Genomic DNA, 16,687 nt, shown 5'->3' on the forward strand with positions numbered 1-16,687 from the left:
CCTTCACGAAGCAGCTCGACTTTTTATCTGTGTTCAACTGAAATCCAGATCTTGCACTTTGCTGAATTTGCTCTAGCATGTCTGACTCCCCCGCTTATTTCCATAACTCATATTTTAAGTTCAGCGCTAGGATTGTTCAATTTCCACAGTTTAACAACAACTGAATTGGAGATGGTGCAAGAAAGCAGTGTTGTGACAGGTGATCCACCAAGATCTCTTTGAATGTTGCATCTCCTTCAAGGGCTGAAATAACTCCTGCTATATCTATTTCTTATATATTTTTTTTCCGTCTGGGTCTCTGTGTGACCCTTATTGCTACTGTTATGCTGTTCCTTAAAGTGAATATTTCCTCCTTTTCATTTGTCTCAGGTTATCCGACAGCCTTCTCTTTTTTTTGAACCTGTAGTGTTCGATATTCGATAGTCTTACCAATATTATGCTGGTTCTCCAACTGCCTGTCTCCTCTTGTCAATTGATAACAGCTCTTTGACGTTTCTTTACTCCAGAAGGCTAATTTTCTTTTGTGATCGACCACTCCCAGTGTGGCTCTCAGTTGCTTTAATTTTTATTTGGTTGAATTACTTATGCAAAAATAGCTTCCAGTGGGTTCCTGAGCTTCGCTCTGAACTTGGATAGAGATGCCACATAGACAATGGTGTTCGTGCAGCAATTCAAATTCCGCAGCATGTAGGCAACTTGTTTAAATATGTATTCACCATCTCGATCTAAAGGATCATCAACATCGAAATAATATAAAATATACCAAATCCACAGAAAAATGAAGTTGCCAGATATGACGAAGAGTAAAATTATACTCTGTCTTCTACTTTCCATCTCTGGGTCGCTGGAATATTCTCCCTTACTCTGAACCTTCAGAGCTTTCCGGACTCGACTGGCTACTAAAATGTGTTTGACTGTCAGAGTGTTGAGGAACAGAATTAAACCAAAAGGGAATATTGGTGTTAGAATCTTTTCAAAGTTGTTAAATCCTCTCCACACAGGGTCATAATAATATGCATCTGAATTCATACAGTACCATGGTACATTACTGATGATTTCATAAGGTTCAAATCTGAAGTAGATAGGGATATTTTTTACAAACAACAGACTGCTGGTTGTTGCGAGAACCACGGTTGCAATTCTTTGAGTGCAGTATTTAGTTTTCAGTTTCGCACAACAAATGGTGACATATCGATCAAAGGTGAAAGCAATTGTGAACCAGACAGAACAATCTATGAGTAGACGGCGCAGAGCATAACGAATACTACATACAGGGGTGATGTCCAGGAATGATGGTGGAAAAAAATCATGATTGATTCGACTGAGTATGATCTCAATGATAACGACCAATAGGTCCACCACTGCCATGGTGAGCAGGTAGCGTCTGCTGCAGGAAGATAGTCCACACGTATCCCGAAATAGGATCCCAACCGTCACTAAATTGACTGTAAGAGAGGAAGAAGGGGGAAAATGATCAATGCAGGCCAATATGCTTCATTACTGAGGCTAAGTGGTATGGATTCGACTTCATCAACACAAACGTGTTAAAGTAATTAGTTATCTAATCAATAATGTGAATCAACAGGACACTGAATCTCACACCTCCAGTTTTAATATATGTGTAACATAAGCATGAAACACACTGTATACAAGAGGACAGCGGCTCAGTAAGATTTTGACTGAGGAGGAAATGCACAGGCAGATCAGAAACTATTTGATTCATTCAGGGTAATTTCAGTTCAAGCAACTCCAATTCCTGAAATTGCAACATTCTTGTTAAAACGAGATGACTGCTTTAAGCCCCAGCCCCTTCGACACAAGTAACAATCCTACACTCAGCAATAGCAGACAGAGCAATTACATACCAGAAAGAACACAAAAGCAGATGCCATTTTCTCTGAGGCTGTTGAACTTTTGATGTTTTGTGTAATAAGCATTACAAAACACTGGCAAGAGAGGATGAGCATTCTGCATGACGCCGCCCGAAATGAAAAGATGTGTTCAAATGTTCATAAGTGTCCAGGAAGATGTGGAAGACAGAGAGCTGTGTGGAGCTTTAAGATTGTTACAGACAGTTGGCTCAAATGCCAAGCTTCCGTACTGTGTATACTGTGCCTGAAAGAGTTTCCTCTCATGTCTCAAACACATCCAAAATTCTTTTCCTGTATTTCGTCGAAACAACTGAAAGATCTCGCTGTCGACACCAGCCTGCCCCAGCTAACTGTGCAGTCTAGCCTTAAGCAGCATTTCTGATGGCAAGAACCTCTTCTGTCCGGTTGTTTTTTTTGTTAAATCTATGAGATTCTTTTTTTGAAATGTTTTTTTAAGTTTATTTTTTAAAATTGGTTTCTGCCTCTTTACGAATGAGGTATAAAATCCCAATTTCCTAGTATTCAGTCTCTGTGCAATTGATTACAGTACTTCACATGATATTCTTCGGCGATTTTGATCCTCATGGAATGGTCCACCACTGAGCGCAATAACATGGTGGGGAGACATTGAAATAGTGGAAGCAAAGTGAAACTACGGGATGAGAGCCGGGATATTCGACCCAATGTGCTGTTGCAGGTAACATTTTTGCTTTCTGGACAATCGCGGAACTTTGTCAGGCACAGATTTGAATTGCCTCGGAGATTGTCTTTACTCACCAGGTAACCCAATGACGGCTATGACCACGTAAAATATTTTCCTCACAGTTCGAATCAGATCGCGCATTTTCAGTGCGCAGTAATGTGTCTCTTGCTTCTGTAGGCAATCCCCCTCAGTTTGCTTCTGTGATGGCCGATTAGCGGGACCTTAATAGTATACTCACAGGCATCTCCGTGGGGACATTCGTGTTGCCCAATATTCTAAAGTGTTTTTTGCTTCTCGTTGAAAATTTAGAGCAAACAAATGCCGAGAGCTGAAGTAATCCTCTGACGCTGAAAGATGTTTAGTGTGGGGAATGAAGTGGAAAAATACAGACTCCCTTATGAATGCACTGCACTGATCATATGAAGTAACTAAGCAGAGTTGGAATCTGTGAAAACGTCCCCTGAAAATGGTCTGACAAAATTCCCAGTTTTGGCTCAAGACCACGCAATGATGGACTTCATCCAATTTTAGTCAATGACTGAGTTTCAGAGGGTCAACATAGGCCTGTTTGGTTGAGTACTTTTGTATCGCACTATCATTAGTTGGAAACAGATAGATGAGCGTTTCACACAATCAAAATGAGCCAAACAGATTTTGGACATTTGCACAGTCTTCTTCAGATTTGTGGCAGACCTGATGAGTAAATTGCACAACTCCTCATCTCTCCAACACTAACTCATTCAATTCTCTTTGTGGTTCTTCCTCATTTCTTCCCTATTGAAGTTTTGTTCACCACGCTCTCACTACCTATACTTCAGATATACACCAGGCTCTATAAGAATGGTAATACTCCATTACGTGGCTGTTCACGTATTGCCAATATCTTCAAGCCTTTGTATTTCAACGAATGACAACAATACAAATAAGTGAATCGCCTTTGCCTTAGGACAAAACAAAACTTGGAAGTGTAAATGTCTCAATCATTTTTCGAGAGAGTTGTCCCCTCTTGTACAATCGCGATGAATTGTAATCTCTCTGAATCACTGCCAGGTTATGATTTACTCCAGTGCTTTGACGTACCTGTTCATTGAATGCACGTATTAGAGCTTTTCAAACATAACACGTTGTCCATGTAAGTTCTGCGTCTAATTTTTTTTTAATTTTCCAAGCCTGTCATGACGCTTATCTAGTTATCTATGAATTCCCTGAGTCCAGAAACATCGTCGTAGGGGTTAACATTGAGTGGAAGCTGACGTGGTTTACTCAGACAAGTGCACGACCTCCACGAGCAGCTCAGACGTTCTGAATACTGCGTACATTCTGACTCCTCAATGCTATTCCACATTGACAAGTCAAAACTTTGTCAGAATCTTCACGACTTTCCCAATGACTGCAGTTTCAACAGTGCACAAGAAACTCATCATCATCAAAATTTATTTCAGCAAAGAATACTATATTCACGATGCATTGTAGTTATTTTTAAAAAATGGTTTTGGCATTACCATGCAAAATCATGACAAGTATAAAGACAAGAGAACATTTGCTTGAGAACATCAGCACTACAAGTTCCCCTCCTGTTCACTCATCATTCTTACACAGAATTATATCACTGCTCCTTCAGTGTCACTTGGTCAAAATCCTGGAATTTGCTCGCTGTCAGTACCGCGGGGTTCCCTGCACCAGACGGACCGAATCAGTTTCCATCACCTTCTCAGGACAACTTGTAACTGACAATAATTATTGTCACACCAGCAACTCACACATCACATGAGTGTATATTAGAGGGCAAACATGTTGTTGGTTATACACAAATAGCTGGATCAAACTGCAGGCAAGTGTCATTCAGCATGACGACCCTTCAAACATCAGCAATAGTGCGATTGTTTTGAGGAGTTTGGTTATTGAAGAACGGCTGGCATTTATCTCTGTGTGAGTGTGATTGTGGCGAGTAGGATAGTGAGCTAGTTAGGATAGGTTTACATTTAGTGATCCATGATTAGGATTGGGTAGTAAGGTTGACAATGTAAGGACTGCAGATGCTGGAGCTGACGATCGAAAATAGGTGCTGAAAATGTACCGCAGGTCAGACAGCATCTGAGGAACAGGAGCATAAGCCCATCAACAGGAATAATGTGGAGTGTTCTTAGTACAGGAAAGTGCGGGAAGATGTTCAGTGCATGCTTCAGATTGCGTCTCCGACATTTTCCTCGTTTCCCTGGAATAAATTACTATGTTGTGATTTAACCTGAAGTTAGGGGCTATTGCACATTTTATTAACTGGGACCCTGCTATGTTTAGAGGTTGTTATGGGACAGGAAAGTGTCCGTGCTGTTGGGTGCAGATAAATGGCACGTGAGTTCACTGCGTGGATAACATTGATAACACTGTGTGTTTTCGGAGATATGCATAGTGGTGATCTTAAAGAAATTAGTCTTGGTATCAATCTTCACTATCCCCATAATTCATTACGGACACGGCTGAGCTGACTGCAATCTCAAAGCTGAATTCTAATCCACCCTGACAACCATTTCTTCTTATTTTTGTTTTGCAGGATTCTTTCTATCCCTTCCTTAAAAGGTATTTGAAGTCTTCGTTGTCACCACAAAGACAGGAGGAGTGTTCCAATGGCTGTTATTTCGACCAGAACATGCATAAGCAGCAATTGTCAATGCGTATTATCGCATCGATTCTGCCATTCACTTCAATGATTGGTGGTCTGCTAATCACAGCTCCCCGTAATTCTCTTTTCTCCATAATACTTGTTTATATACTCGAATAACAGTCTGTGGTTCATTCTCGAATATCTTTGACAGCCCAATTTCGAAAACTTTCTGCAGCGATGTATTCCACAGATTCAGTGTCCACTGAGTGAAGCAATTGCTCATTACTCTGTCCTAAATCTGCGATCCTTTACTCTGAGATCACTCTGTCTGGTCCTAGATTCATTCACGAGGAGGAAGAATATTTCTGTCCATATTTACCTCCATCCTACCTCCTTGGTTCATACCCACGTTTACGTCCCATTCTGCTGAATCCCAAAGATTCCAGCTCCTCACCCTCTTCTCCGACGATAGTATTTCCATAAACACTTGTAACCATATGAACCTTCTATGGACTGGTATTGCAGGTATTCAAGAAATTCGAAATGACTTTGCAAGATTATTTGACTTGGAAGAGTGTCCAAGAATGTTAGTAACAGGCAGGGATTTTAGGCTCAGATTGGTTTCACAGGTTGGCCTCGCATCAAGGTCTAAAGGGCCTGGACTGCGCTGTAACGTTCTCGGTTACATTGTTTTTTGTTCTCAACAATGATGTTCATTTGAGCAGTCAGTGCAGAACTGTTGGGCCGGCAGCACTTCGGTGATTCTGTATGTTGTGATTTGTAACTCATTTTGTAATATAAACACATCAAAGATCCCAATAATGGTTTACGTAATTTTGAACCACATTTTAAAACTAAACAATCACATACCTTGTGAATAATTAATTACAAACACCGATTTTGTGTCTCACACAAAAGACTTAATTTATTAAACACACAATGACCTTAGCTGACGAACAATTCAACAAGGTCAGTTTATTCGTATCTATGCTACAAAACTGAAACTTTTATTTTCATCCCCCAAGCACCGAAATGACACAGAGTCAAGTAAAGACACTTATTTGACAAAACAAAGAAAGCAACGAAGCTTGCCAGGATATTTGATAGTGTCATACAGCACGGAAAGTTAGCTGTCAGTCCAACCACTTCACGTTCTCCATTTTAATAAACAAGCGTAGACACACTTGATTACATGCGACACATTTCAGTTCAAATCTGCTTACACCTACTTACAGAAACGTCTTCTCAATGTTGTCAAATAACCTGTATCTATTTTCCCCATAATAACTACTTCCTGAGTAAGAATATTGCCCGTTTGTAATTTACATATCTTTCTCTTTTCATCTTAAAAGTATACTGCCAAGTTTTGAACACGTCCACCGAGAGGAAACTGTACTTGTTTCCCAATCACCATATTCCAAGGAAACAAGTCCCAGCAAATCCAGCCTGTATATTTTTAATCAAATTATTCTTTGAAGTGCTGCTGGAGAAGGTGGATTCTGTACAGGAAGGACGGGTTGCACTTAAATTGGAGAGGCTCCAATGTCCTGGGCGAGTGAATTGATAGACCACTTGGGGAGGGTTTTAACATGTTTTGGCAGTTGGATGCCAACTACAGATCAGAAAGTTTTGTTGATCTTTCCGAAATTTAGATCTGTTTAAAAACAAACAATCAAGCAGGGAGGTGGTAAAACAAGAGGGGAATAGCATTGTCAATTAGAGAGCGCATCGCAGCTGGAGGAAAGGCGATTTTTGAGGCACATTTCTCTGCTGAGTCATTTGGGGTGGAAGTCCGTAACAGTAAATGAGTTGTCAAATTGTTTGCTTTAGCACCCCACCCTCCCCAATAACAGCAGAGAAATGAAAGAACAGCATGGTAATCAGATTGTTGGAAAGGGGCAGAAGCAACAGAATTGTTTTTGGTGACTTCACCTTCCCCAGTATTGATTGGAACCTCCTTAGTGCCGATTATCTTAGTGGAGCCGATTTTGTCAGATGTGACTGAGAATGACTCCTTGCACAACATGTAGTTTGGCCGACCGGGTGTGCAGGACTGGGGTGGGGTGGGGTGGGGGAGTGGGGATATGGTAGGATGTCATAATGGCTTTATTGCAAAGCAATGAGCCAGGTCAGGAGTCAGATCCTTGGTGGGAGAACATACCAGTGACAGTGACCACAACGACCTTACCTTCACCATAGCCATTGAGAGGGATAGCAAAAGACTGCAAAGGAATGTATTTAATTGGGGAGGGGCAATTATACTGCTATTAGACAGGAGAATTGGAAACAATCGTTCCACGGGAAACCCACAACAGATATGTGCATGCTGTTCAAGGAACACTTATTGCGAGTATCATACTGAGATGGGCAAGAAATGTTAACGCCAGGAGCTATGGATGGTGAGAGAAGAGGAATTTCTCGTCAAGAGGAAGAAAGAAGCTTACTTAAGGTTGAGGAATCAAGGATCTGGCACAGCTTTAGTGGATTACAGGGCACGTAGGAGAGAACTAAAAAATAGACTGGGTTGAGCTAGGAGGGGAAACGAAAAAGCCTTGTCCGGAAGACATATGGCAAACTCAAAGGCGTTCTACAATAACGTGAGGAATAAGTAATCTACATTAAGAGAGGAGGGCCAAAATTAGATATTGGAGAGAACTTGTGTCTGGATTCTGTCGAGGTAGCAGCGGCCCTAAATTGTTTTTTTTTTTTTGCTTCTGGATTCACGACAGAGAGACGGATCTTGTTGATCATGAGAAAACTATGGAACAGGTTAATAGGTTTGGACAGTTTGATATTAAGTAAGTGGATGTGCGGAAATTTCTGGGAAGCATTCGGATGGATGAGTTCCCAGGACCTGACGAGAGGTTTCCAAGGTAATTCCGTGAAAAGAGTAATGTTGGGCTGAAGAGCCTGTTTCCACAGTGTAAGTAATCTAATCAAGAGTAATTGCTGCGCTTCTATCGATGATCTTTGCATCCTCACTCTCCAAGCAGAAGGACTGAATCATTTGAGAGAGGCGAATTTTGTTTCTCTGTTCAAGAAAGGCAATAGCGAAATTCCTGGAAATTGCAGACCAGCTAACCTTACGACTGTGATGGAAAGGATTATAAGCCATAGATTCACAAAGTTATATAGCTTAACCTTCGGTCAAGCACGGATCTGCCATTCTAAATTTATCTCTCCCCATTTCCGGGCACTTGGCCCATAACACTCCAGATTCTTCCTATTAATATACCTACACAAATGTCTTTTAAATGTTATAATTTTAGGAACCGCCAACACTTCCTCTGGCAGCTCATCTCATACATGGGACCAATATGTTCCCATATGTTCCCAATATGTTCCTATGTTCCCATAGAAATTCTTTACATATAAATGAAAAATAGCAACGGACTCAACACCAATACATGTGTTCACCACAGGACCTCAGTTTGGAAAACAGCCCTTTCCTCTTTTAAAACCAAATATGTAAACGCAAAATACCAAGAAGCCCCTCACTGGTTGCATCACACTCTCCCAGGACAGATATTGGACTGACAGAAACACTTGCTCTTGCATGATGTGGATAGGGCAGTAGTGGACTTGGGTAGACAAAGTTCAAAATCACACATTACCAAGCCATAGTCCGTATAAACAGGATTACTGTCTATTTGTTCAAACATAGTTTGATAAACCATAGTCAGCATGGCTTCTTAAGGGACAGGTCATGCCTCTTAAGTTATTATTGAGATTTTTGAGGATATAACGAGTCAGGTTGCCGATGGTCGAGTAGTGGATGTGGTGCATATGGATTCGAGTAAGGCATTTTATAAGGTTCCCCACGATAGGCTCATTCAGAAATTTAGATAGTATGGGATACATGGAAATTTTGCTGCCTGGGCACAGAATTGGCTGGCCAAAAAGAGACAGTGAGTGGCAGTGGATGGATTATTGGCCTTCCGCAGTGACGTGTTCTTGGGCCTCTCATCTTTGCAAGTTTTTATAAATGATTTAGATGAATAAGTGGAAGAGTGGAGTGGAAAGTGGGCTGCACGGTGGCACAGTGGTTAGCACTGCTGCCTCGCAGCGCCAGAGACCCGGGTTCAATTCCCGACTCAGGCGACTGACTGTGTGGAGTTTGCACGTTCTCCCCGTGTCTGCGTGGGTTTCCTCCGGGTGCTCCGGTTTCCTCCCACAGTCCAAAGATGTGCAGGTTAGGTGAATTGGCCATACTAAATTGCCCGTAGTGTTAGGTAAGGGGTAAATGTAAGGGTATAGGTGGGTTTCGTTTCGGCGGGTCGGTGTGGACTTGTTGGGCCGAAGGGCCTGTTTCCACACTGTAATCTAATCTAATCTAATCTAATCTAAAGTATGCCAATGAAACAAATTTCGGAAGTGTCATAAATAGTATCAAGGGCTGTTTTTAAGGCTGTAATAAGACATTAAAAGGATAGAGAGCCTGGTGGAGAAGTGGCATCTTGTGTTCCACCTCAATAAATGCAAAATGGTTCATTTTGGAAAGTAGAATTTTGATGGTGAATATACGTTTAAAGACAGGATTTTTGGCAATATAGATGAACAGCCAGACTTTGAGATGCATGCACGTAGATCCTTAAAGTTGCTACCCACACTTATAGGATTGTTAATAAAGCGTATGGTGTTTTTCCTTTAAAGAAAAGAAGATTGAGTTCCTGCAGCTCTTTAAAAGCTTGGTTTGGCAACATGTGGAATATTTTGTCCATTTGTGGTTATCTCATTGTTGGACGGATATATATGCGTTAGAGAAGGTGCAAAAGAGATATACCGGTATGCTGCCTGGATTGTAGAGTTTGTATTATGAAGAGAGGCGGAGTGAACCTAGGTTTTTCACATCGGAGAGAAGAAGGAAGAGACGTGACTTGATAAAGGCATGAAAACTAATGAGAGGCTGAGATAGAGTAGATAGCCAGAGACTTTCCTCAGGGCTGAAATGTCTGTCACGCGGGAACATAATTTTAAGATAATTGGAGCAAGGTATAGGGGAGATGTCAAAGGTACGTTCTTTATGCAGGGAATGGTGGGTGCTTAGCATGTACTGCCACCAGTGGTAGTAGAGTCAGAGACTTAGGGACATTTAAACGACTGGTGGGTAATCACAAAAATGGCAGAAAATTGAGGGATGTGTAGATTAGGTTGAAGTCATACAAGTTGTGGACACAACTTTGCACGTCTAGGAAAAGAAGGGAAATAGAGCTATTAGGGAACATGGGAGGGAATGCGTGAACGTGGGACTGTGTTGAACGACCAGCTGGGATCGTATTCAATGGCAGAGCAGGCTCAAAGGACTGTATAGTCTAGTGCCGTTACTATTTGCAAATCATTTCTCTGCAATCGGGTATCTCAATTGTTAGTAGAAAGTGAGTTCTGCACTCAGAGTTGAGAGTGTGTTGCTGGAGAGGCACAGCAGTTCAAGCAGCGTCCAAGGAGAAGGTAAATCGACATTCTGGACTTAAGCCCTTTATCTGCCTTCTCCTTCTCCTCTGTTGCTTCCTATCGCAGTTAATAACTGAGCAAATCAATCTTAGCTTGAGTTAATGGAATCTTCTTCCTGGCATTGCATTATATATTGACTCCACTAAGTTGTTGGCTCGTCTCAGCAGTTATAAGGGCAAGCAGAGTTATGTTTACCCTAATGCGTACATTTCCTCAGCAGGAGCATAATTCTGTAAACAAGTGAGTTAAACAAAGAGGAATGATGAGTGCAAAGCAGTAGATGTGATCTATATGATCTTCAGTAAGGCGTTCGACAAAGTTCCCAGTGTAGACTGGTTAGCAGGGTTAGATCTCACGGAATAAAGGGAGAATTAGAGACTTGGATACAGAACTGACTGAAAGGTAGAAGACAGATGGTGTTGGAGGGTTGTTTTTCAGATTGGAAGTGTGTGACCAGTAGAGTGCTACAAGGATCGGTGCAGGGTCAATTATTTTTCATCATTCATGTAAATGATTTGAATGTAATCATAAGAGGGATGGTTAGTAAATGTGAAGATGACACCAAAGATGGAGGAGTAGTGGACAGCGAAGATTATAACATGGTCTTGATCGGATTGGCTATTTGACTGAAAAGTGGCAGACGGAGTTTAGTTCAGGTCCTAGGAAGAGTAGCTGAACATAGTGATCTCGGAGTTCAGGTTCATAGCTCCTTGAAAGTGGAATCGGAGGTAGATAGGCAAGTTGGCAGGTCATCTTGCGCCTGTAAAGACATTGGTTAGACCACTGTTGAAATAATGCATGAAATTCTGGTCTCCTTCCTATCAGAAAGATGTTGTGAAACTTGAAAGGGTTCAGAAAAGATTTAGAAGGATGTTGTCAGTGTTGGAGCATTTGAGCTATAGGGAGAGGTTGAACAGGCTGGGGCTGCTTTTCCTGGATCACCGGAGGCTGATGGTTGACCTTATGGAGGTTTACAAAATCATGAAGGGCATGGATAGAATATATAGACAAAGTTTACTCCCTGGGTTGGGGAAATCTGGAACTAGAAGGCATAGGTTTAGGGTGTGAGGGGAAAGATATAAGATAGACCTAAGGGACAACATTTTTACGCAGAGGGTATTACATGTATGAGCTGCCAGAGGAACCGGTGGGGGCTAGTAAAATTGCAACATTAAAAGGCATTTGGATAGGTATATGAATAGCAATGGTTTGGAAGGATATGGGCCAAGTGCTGGCGGGTGGGACTAGATTGCGTTGAGGCATCTGGTCGGCATGGACGGATGATACTGAACTATTTGTTTCCGTGCTGTACATCTCTATGGCTTTCTGACTCTAATCCAGTGGAACTGCATACAGATGGTTATATATCATCAGATTATCATCCTTCTCTCTCGATGACGCCATTTCGCCTCATCTCAGTCTGTGTACCCTCAGGCTGTTACACCTGGTCTGAACTATCTGATCATTAAGAACATCCTCCCTGCACTTTCATTGCCAGAATTTGGTACATTTTTCCTAAGTCATCCCCTCGTACATATAAGGTAAAATGAACACAGTCTTAAATGAATTCTTCATTCATTAATTCTGCCATCGTAGGTGTTACGCTGATAAACCTATCTTGCTCTTCATCCATCCCCAGAAATTCTTCCTCAGGTAAGGACACCAGATTGTGCAATATTATACAATTTCAGCAAGACGTCCTTGCGCTGTTCTCCAGTCTTCTCTCAGTGAAGGTCAACATACTGTTTTCCTTTATCAACTCCTGCTGCTCCTGCAATGTTGACTTTCTTTCCCAGGTTTACGAAGGTCACACAGGTCTTTTGGCAGTTCCCTCCTTTCCCAATCTGTTGCTCCTCTGTTAATAGTGCACCTTCCTCTTTTTACTTGAAAATCCTCACATTGATCCACTTTAGCTCTGTGATGAAATTTACTACTCAAACCACATCGAAGCAAATCCATCTCCTCGTCATGCATTTGTGTTGTCTGCAAACTGAAGAGATGATTTTAAGATCTTGCCTCTAAACCTACATAATTATTACGAGTAGCCTACGCCCTAGCACTGAACCTTGGAATCCTGGCCCTTATTCTGGCCGACAGTGTGCTGCTGGAGAAGCACTGCACGTCAAGCAACACCTGACAAGCAGGACAATCAACGTGTTGTACATACACCCTCCATCAGGAATCAATCCTGATGTGACTGATCCTGATATTACACCACTAGACACTGAATTCTACACAGGAAATAACCGGTTTCGCCCCACCGGGGAGGCGATGGCGTAGTGGTATTATCACTGGACTGTTCATCCCAAGACCATGCCATACTATAGGAAGGATGTGGAGGCATTGGAACGGGTGCAGAGGAGGTTTACCAGGATGTTGCCTGGTATGGAAGGAAAATCGTATGAGGAAAGACTGAGGCACTTGGGGCTGTTTTCACTAGAGAAAAGAAGGTTTAGGGGTGACTTGATTGAGGTGTACAAGATGATTAGGGGGTTAGATAGGGTCGACAGTGTGAACCTTTTCCCGCGTATTGAGTCGGGTATTACAAGGGGGCATAGCTTTAAATTAAGGGGGGGGGGTAGATATAGGACTGATGTTAGGGGTAGGTTCTTCACTCAGCGAGTCGTTAGTTCATGGAATGCCCTGCCAGTAACAGTGGTGGACTCTCCCTCTTTATGGGCATTTAAGAGGGCATTGGATAAGTATATGGAGGATAGTGGGTTAGTGTAGTTTAGGTGGGCTTGGATCGGCGCAACATCGAGGGCCCAAGGGCCTGTACTGCGCTGTATTCTTCTATGTTCTATGTTCTATGTTCTATGACCCAGGTAATGGAATCGGGACCTGGCTTCAATTCCCGACCATAACAACTTGAGTACTTAGATTTAAAAAAATATTCAACGAAAGCTTAAAATCATATTACCAAAAGAGAAGATGCTGGAAATTCTGAGCAGGTCTGGCATCATCTGTGAGGAGAGAAAAGAGCTGACATTTCGAGTCTAACTGCCCCTTTGTCAAAGCTAAGTTTTGAACTTATAGAGGGTTACAAAATCTTCCTTCCAGTCCAAAAGAAAGAAATGCTGAAAGGAACAATACAGATGCAGAGAAAGAAACTAGGCTTTTTCGATTGTAGTAGAGAGAGATAGAGAGAGACAGTGAGCGTCTATGTGTGTGTGTGTGTGTGTGTGAAAGAGAGACAGAGGAAAAAGGAGAACCCCAACTGATTGCAAAACAAAAACCCACTTCTATCTGAGCATGACTCCACTACGCATGATTCTTGTGTCTGATTTAAAAACAAAACTCTGGGTGTTCAAAACTTTTATCCACGTCTTCTGACGAAGACATTGTGGCACCACTCTGGCAATACCTCGCTGCAAGTGAAATAGCACATACGCCTTGAAGTACTATCACCAGTTGTACAGTGAGATGTGATTGTGTATCTCCTCCTCTTCCAGTCTCACCTTTGCAATCCATTTCCTATGAAGTAAGACTTCGTCTTTACAACTGAAAACACTGATATAACAGTGGAAACTATGATTCGGGTCTAGCTGTTGTCATTGGAAAGACACATTCTGTAAACAAAGAGGTCGAAAAGCAGGGGACAAATATGTAGAGGGCAAGCAAAGATGCTTCTTTCTACTCCGTGGTTAATAAGTTAATAACCGTGGGGGTACATCTTAGGGTCCGTAACCTACAAACGAAAATCCAGAGAGTGTGGGGCTGGAGTCCCTTTACCAAGGCGTACTGACACATTGTGCCAAACTATATCCTTCTGTGTTGTAAACGTTTTATCTGTTTCTGTGAGCAGTCGTGAATTCTTCCCATCACTGGAGAGACTGACCCCGGGGATCGAACTTGGGCACCTGCAGTTCAGCCTGTCCGTCCGAAATTGTCATCAGTTGCTGTGTCGGGTCTCAGGGCTGAAACTGCATTGTTGCCGCAGATAACATCCTGTAGATATTTTTGGACACGATACGTACAGCATTGGTGTTCATTCATTGAAATCTGTTTAGTCACGCTGATAGATTGACATTTTACATCAGTGTTATTTGTGGCTCAGTAGTTAAACGGTTGTTTTTAAATCAGAGTGCTGTTTGTTATAAAATCTTGTTAGCATGCTGGCGATCAGGGTTCTAAAAAATACATGGCAAGGGAGATTTTTTCTTTATCCTGTCACGATATGACTTTACAACTGGAGCTGTCTGGGTTTGCTCTCCTCACCTAAAAGTGAATGATCTCTCAGACAGATTTGTTGTCTCGCCTTGTCACAATCACAACTGAATGCTATCAGTTATCTTCAGTAAACCTCAATTCAAATCCGCACAAGCTTCAGTATGAATGTATTAAAGCCCTCTTGCCAAATGGTTTGAACAGAATATAAGACAACATGTTATCAAATGGAAACGTTTATATCATGAACATAAAGAAAATAAATTAAACGTTGAGTACATCAAAAATTAAATTGAAGTTGCTGGATGACGCTGATTATAACAATGCACGAAATCAGGAAAGTGACACAAGTGAGAAAGGATGACAGCTCAAACTGTCAGAAAGCATTCATTAGATCAGCAATTATATCTAGTTCGGAAGCAAAATTCGTGGTGAGTATCACCGTACAACACCACACGTGTACAACAAACATCAGATCCATTCACTGCCCTATGGTTTTTCAGGAGATTCCACACACGGTAATCATGTCTGTCCACAATCAATCATGGTTTCAATTCTCAGGTCGAATTGTTTGAAGAAATCAAACTCCACTGAGCACATGGTGTTCAATTTTCACAGTAATGCCAATTCAACTCCCCAGTTAAGGTAAAAAAAAACACTGATAGAAAAGTCCTTATACACTGCCACTGTCCATTTACTCCAAATAGCAGGATGCCCGCCTGGCGCACATACACCATTTCAACTTCCGTTCTGCTGATCCACCCTGGTGAAGCAAGTCTCAGATGTTTGCTCCTCAGGTTTCTCTCTCTCCCTCTCTCTCTCTCTCTCTCTGTGAGTTACTTCAGATGTTTGCTGTGTATTTTACGAAGGTGGGATCCAACCAGATCAACGGATTCTGTCTCCTACCTTGAAGGCCGAACTGGTTCACTTCCTGGAAGGAACGGCAAGTGCAGATACTGAGCACGAACCCAGAACTACCGAGTAAAATTGTTAGCATTCCACTGCTGCCAGCCACAGCTTTAGCCTGGCTTCTTTCAGGAAATGGTCAGCAGGACTTCAATCTGGAGCGCAGCTGCTTAAATAAGAGGGCAGAGAATAAGACAACAATTTTCACTCGACCAAATTCATTCCAGTTCTGATTTCCAGCGGGAATATCAAGTTCCTCTTTCCAAATGGATCAAACTGTATCTGCCGCAGCCTGAAATAGATTAAACTGGAAATAAACTGAATCAAGAACAGAGGAAGAACAAGAAAATTGGCGTTATGGTGTCAACACTTCCAGTGCACCTACAAATAGTCTCCATAACCTTTACTTAATTGAGTTTATATTTTAATTATTACGTTCAGTACTCTCCATAAAGTACTTACCAGATTCGTTATACTCTCCTGATCAGCAGAGAGATCGTGGCGATGGATATGTCTGTGAAGGTTATGATCCGAGTTTCAGAACCATAAGTGATCATTTTCGATGGAGGTCGGAGGCAAATCATCTATAACAGAATCTGACAGACTGATGCCCCTTAAACTGGGGTTGAATAATGTGTTTTCCGATGACAGTTTAGCTCATAAACATGAAGATAGACGGCATTTATTAAGTACAACGCGGTTTTTGCCAAGTGCAGTACAAATCCCTCTCTCCACACTTTTCAAGTCTCGTTCCTGAGAACTGCAGACAGCAGTTTCATTCCTAATTTCCCCAGTTCAATTATTACTCAGATTCAGCATTCATTGGTTTGTGCAGCACAGGACCCTGAAAAACCAACAGCTACCACCTTTGGGAGTCAGAGAAAGAACTAACAGGAATCAAATCCAACCCTTGGTATTTGTACATTAAAAATGTAGAAACTATTAATAATGTGTTGTGCTTAATAGTCCCACTACTAATGATAAAAA

At 41.8% G+C, this 16,687-nt stretch overlaps 1 protein-coding gene across 1 annotated transcript; it reads right to left on the reverse strand.

The window, feature by feature from the left end:
• Positions 1-582: 582 nt before the first annotated feature.
• Positions 583-2,715, reverse strand: LOC122542993 (putative G protein-coupled receptor 139). The gene is made up of 2 exons (XM_043681138.2): positions 2,649-2,715; positions 583-1,445 (listed from the first exon to the last, which is right to left on the reverse strand). Exons 1-2 carry the CDS (start codon positions 2,713-2,715, stop codon positions 583-585), a joined length of 930 nt encoding a protein of 309 aa, XP_043537073.2.
• Positions 2,716-16,687: the final 13,972 nt, after the last annotated feature.

This window comes from Chiloscyllium plagiosum, unplaced genomic scaffold (assembly GCF_037043375.1).
Source record: "Chiloscyllium plagiosum isolate Xiang-an unplaced genomic scaffold, Cpla_swu_hap1 HiC_scaffold_48, whole genome shotgun sequence".
In the NCBI taxonomy this organism is placed as follows: Eukaryota; Metazoa; Chordata; class Chondrichthyes; order Orectolobiformes; family Hemiscylliidae; genus Chiloscyllium; species Chiloscyllium plagiosum.

Coding starts and splice junctions, on each gene's coding strand:
- LOC122542993 (XM_043681138.2), bottom strand. CDS start 2,715: ATGCGCGATCTGATTCGAACTGTGAGGAAAATATTTTACGTGGTCATA. Junction 1,446..2,648: donor AGCCGTCATTGGGTTACCTG/GTGAGTAAAGAC, acceptor CCTCTCTTACAG/TCAATTTAGTGACGGTTGGG.